At 40.9% G+C, this 3,961-nt stretch overlaps 1 protein-coding gene across 1 annotated transcript in view; it reads left to right on the top strand.

Moving 5' to 3' along the window:
- Positions 1–3,961, top strand: part of SNTB2 (syntrophin, beta 2 (dystrophin-associated protein A1, 59kDa, basic component 2)) — a 142,066-nt gene that overhangs the window by 89,903 nt on the left and 48,202 nt on the right. The window contains exon 3 of the mRNA XM_006860212.1: positions 1,702–1,912. Coding sequence (XP_006860274.1) covers positions 1,702–1,912 — 211 coding nt within the window. The remainder of the gene's footprint in view (positions 1–1,701; positions 1,913–3,961) is intronic.

Raw genomic sequence — 3,961 nt, 5'->3', positions numbered from 1 at the left:
GGAAGCCTCGTTCACTGGGTACGCTGTAGCCCCATTTTAGGTATTCCAATCAGTTGTAGGCAGAAGACGGACTTACAAGCCTTCTATGGTGATGTTTCTGACTATTCCTTTCTCTCCCCCTCCACTGTCTACTCTATATTATAATGCAAGGAAAACCAAGATTCAAAAAACAGCCAAGCATCTTAACACCATTCCAACCCCTGACCCCCGCCACCCCCGATTCCAACCATGACTCAATCCCTGTATCCCAGAGCCCTGCAGTTCCAAGGCTGTGTATATATCATCCTTTATCTCTGTCCCATTTAGCCCATTCAAACATGTCCAATTGTTCTCCCATCTGCCCCTTTCCTCTACTTCCCTCTCCCTCCCTGCATATTGCCCCCCTCCCCAGCACCCGAGTTCTCCTGTGTCCAATCCCCACCCTAGCAGCAATTTTTTGTTTGTTTTATTTTAATCTGGAAATGCCTTATATCTTTTTTCTTTAACTTTTTTATGTGAATTGGATTAAGATTTACAAAACGAATTAGTCTTCCATTCAACAATTCATACACATTTTGTTTGCTGTTGTTGGTTGCAGTTCCACAGCATAATTTATCCCACTTCCTCACTGTGGTTCCTTTTCAGTTCATCTTCTTTCCTAAATGTTCCTGCCTCGTGAACTTTGTTCTTGGGCAAATGCTGCTATTAGGATCTTTTATTATCGATAGATAACCTATCTCCCTAGTGTTATTGTTCACCTTATAGACCTGTTGATTGTTTGTCTGAAAATTGAGCCATGGGAGTAAGTTCAGTTCCAGCCCAAGGGTCATACTCTCACGTGCTCTACCAGTAAACCTGATCTTTTTTTTTTATTTATGATTTTGAGTTTTGTTCCACACTTTTCGCCTACCTTATCCAGGGCCTTCTCTTGTTATTTCTTTCAGAGTGGTCCATAGTGGTAACTAGGCACAATTTAGTTCTTCTGATCTCAGGCTGAAGTTTGAGTAATCCTTTAGCCCATTGGACTAATTGTTTCCTTGTGTCTTGTGATGGCTGCTCACCAAAGCAAAATGTATGACATTATCTTTGTGGACTATGTTCCGCTAGTTGATCTTGGTGTCCTCTGAGACTATGGTCCAGAGCCCTTGTCCCAGCAATTCATTCCGTCAAGATGTTTGGCTATGGCTAAGACGTTTCCATAACTTTCCCTAGATGCTCTACTATATTTATGAATATATTTGCAGCATAAATAAAGAAATATCTGAGCTTTTTTTTAACTATCAATGTTTTTTCTGTATACTGTGCTATAGTATGATGCTGTTGGATAAGCACTGGACTGCTAACCATTAGGTTGTCGTTCAAACCCTATACAGTCTTGTTATGAGTCAGAACTGATTCAATGACACTAGCAACAACATAAGTTTCAACATGTATGCTTTCCATTTCAGTGACAAGGAAATTAAGGCAAAGTGAAATGTTCAGCTATAGATTTACAATCGGTTTCTTCATATTAATACATTGAAACAGCAGACCCAACAATTAGCCTTTCTGATGATTATCTTTCCATATGTGGTTTGCTCTGGAAATGTACTCTAGGGAATTAAGAGAAAATATCTCTGCTTTAGGAACATAAAGTAGATTTGAAGTTACATATGTAAAAACTTTGGCAGGTTTGATCACTTCTGACCTTGTTCATTTCTTTCTTTTCTCTTTTCCACACAGACTGATAGAGCTACATTCTCCTGACAGCAGGAACATCTTGATCCTTCGGTGCAAGGATACAGCCACAGCACACTCCTGGTTCGTAGCTATCCACACCAACATAATGGCTCTCCTCCCACAGGTGTTGGCTGAAATCAATGCCATGCTTGGTGCAACCAGTACAGCAGGAGGCAGCAAGGAGGTCAAGCACATTGCTTGGCTGGCAGAACAGGTACGCTGGGATGCAAGGCAGGGTCTCACCTGGTGTCCATTCAGATTCAGATGGCTACCCATCTGAATAATTTCATATGTCTGTTTTAATCATGCATTTAGTTGCTAATTAGATCTTTTGTTTGTAAGTCTTTTATTTCTTGTCCCTTTCTTCCTGGCTTTCTATTAGCTACTTGTTGCTAATTATCCTCTCCACCAGCGGGATTGACTGTCATGATAGTCACCATCACACCATAACTAAAACGAGGTTCTCATTACCATTTCTGCCCTTAATGAAAAGTGGGGTAATTGTCATGATTTTAGGTCAGCAATTGGCAAACATTTTCTGTAAAATATAGTTTTACAGTCATTTGACTCTGCTGTTGAAGCAAGTAAACCACTATTGGTTGTTGAATGCCATTGAGTCAGTTCTGACTCATACTACCCTGCATAGGGTTTCTACGAGTGGCTGGTGGGTTTGAACTGCCAACCTCGTAGTTACTAATCTAATGTTTATCCTGCAGCACCACACCAGGACTCTATGGCCTTGTCTGTGTTCCAACAAAACTTTGTTTAGAAATAAATATGAGGACCAGATTTGGCCCACATGTCATAGTTTGCCAATCTCTATTCTAGTCTATTGGCCAAGTTTCCAGGGGAAGTTCTAGGAAAAATGTACAAGTATAAAAAGTGTGAAAGTATAAAACATACCAAGTATTTTACAGACCATTAGGCAAATGTTCCCTCCAAAACTGAGAAGTAAAAATAAGAGAAACAAGTGTGTATTAGGTGGAAGGAAAGGAAGTGTGGTATAAGGGAGACCAAAACTTCTGTGTGACATGATAGCACATATTTTTTCTTTTGAATCCTTCACTATCAGCTGGGCCAGATGGAGTTTGGAATACCGGACAGGGGACCCATGAATGTTCAAATGCTGGCTCTTTTCTTCTTTGGTTTCCTCATATATGGGCAAAGAGGGGTAGAGATGGGGCTAGATCACTGATTTCCGAGGATGTCAGAACGAACCCAAGGAGGTTTTTGTCCTTTCCTTTATGTTTTGTTGTGTTTTCCTACATCTAGCTCTCCACTCTGCTACCCCAACCAAGTTTTGATTTGGTAGATTAGTGGTGGGGCCTGATAATCTTGTTGGGTAGCTCCCCATGTGATTGTGCTATGAGGCCAAATTTTTAATCCGCTGTGTTTTTTCTCCAGTTCCGAAAGTGTATGAACTTTTCAAATAATGATTATAACAAATAGATCACAGAATTAGTACCTTGATCATTTCCATGAAACATACCTAAAATAATTAAGTAGAGGAGAAACTAATGAAAACACCATGGAGTAAGGGCTCATAACTTTGAAAGTTTTAATGTTTCATCTGTGTTTATATATTGTTGTTGTAAAGTTCTATCGAGTTGGTTCCAACCCATTGTGACCCTGTATAGGGTGTTGGAGGAGAGTATTGAAAGTGCCATGGACTGCCAAAAGAACCAACAACTGTGTTGGAAGAAGTGCAGCCAGAGTGCTCCTTGGAGGCCAGGTGGCCAAACTTCGTCTCTCATACTTCAGGCATATTGTCAGGAGGGACCATTCACTGGAGAAGGATATCGTGCTTGGTAAAGTGGAGGGACAGAGAAAAAGAGGAAGACCCCCAGTAAGATGGATTGGCAAAGTGGCAACATCAGTGGGCTCAAGCATGGCCAACCATTGTGAGGTTGGCCAAGGACTGGGCAGTGTTTTGTTCTGTTGTGCATAGGGTCGCTATGAGTCCTTACTGACTGGATGGTACCTAACAACAACAACAATAGGGTTCCCTAGGAGATACTGGTGAGCTTAAACATTGTGATTCAAATGAGCTTTGCAGTCCAGTGCATTAACCCAGAGCGCCACACCAGGACTCAGGTTTATATACTGTTGTTTGTTTTTGTTAAGTGCTATCCAGTCTATTCCAACCCATAGCGACCCTTTATAGGGTTTCCAGTTCGGTGGCCACTGTTACTCCTTTCTAGTAAATCCTTTGAAGACTTTTTAATGCATATAAAAGCTTAGCACATGTTCTTTTTTTTTTTTT

Source organism: Chrysochloris asiatica, unplaced genomic scaffold (assembly GCF_000296735.1).
Source record: "Chrysochloris asiatica unplaced genomic scaffold, ChrAsi1.0 scaffold00037, whole genome shotgun sequence".
Taxonomy (NCBI): Eukaryota; Metazoa; Chordata; class Mammalia; order Afrosoricida; family Chrysochloridae; genus Chrysochloris; species Chrysochloris asiatica.
Note: the sequence above shows the minus strand (reverse complement) of the source record. Positions and strands in the feature narration are given on the sequence as shown.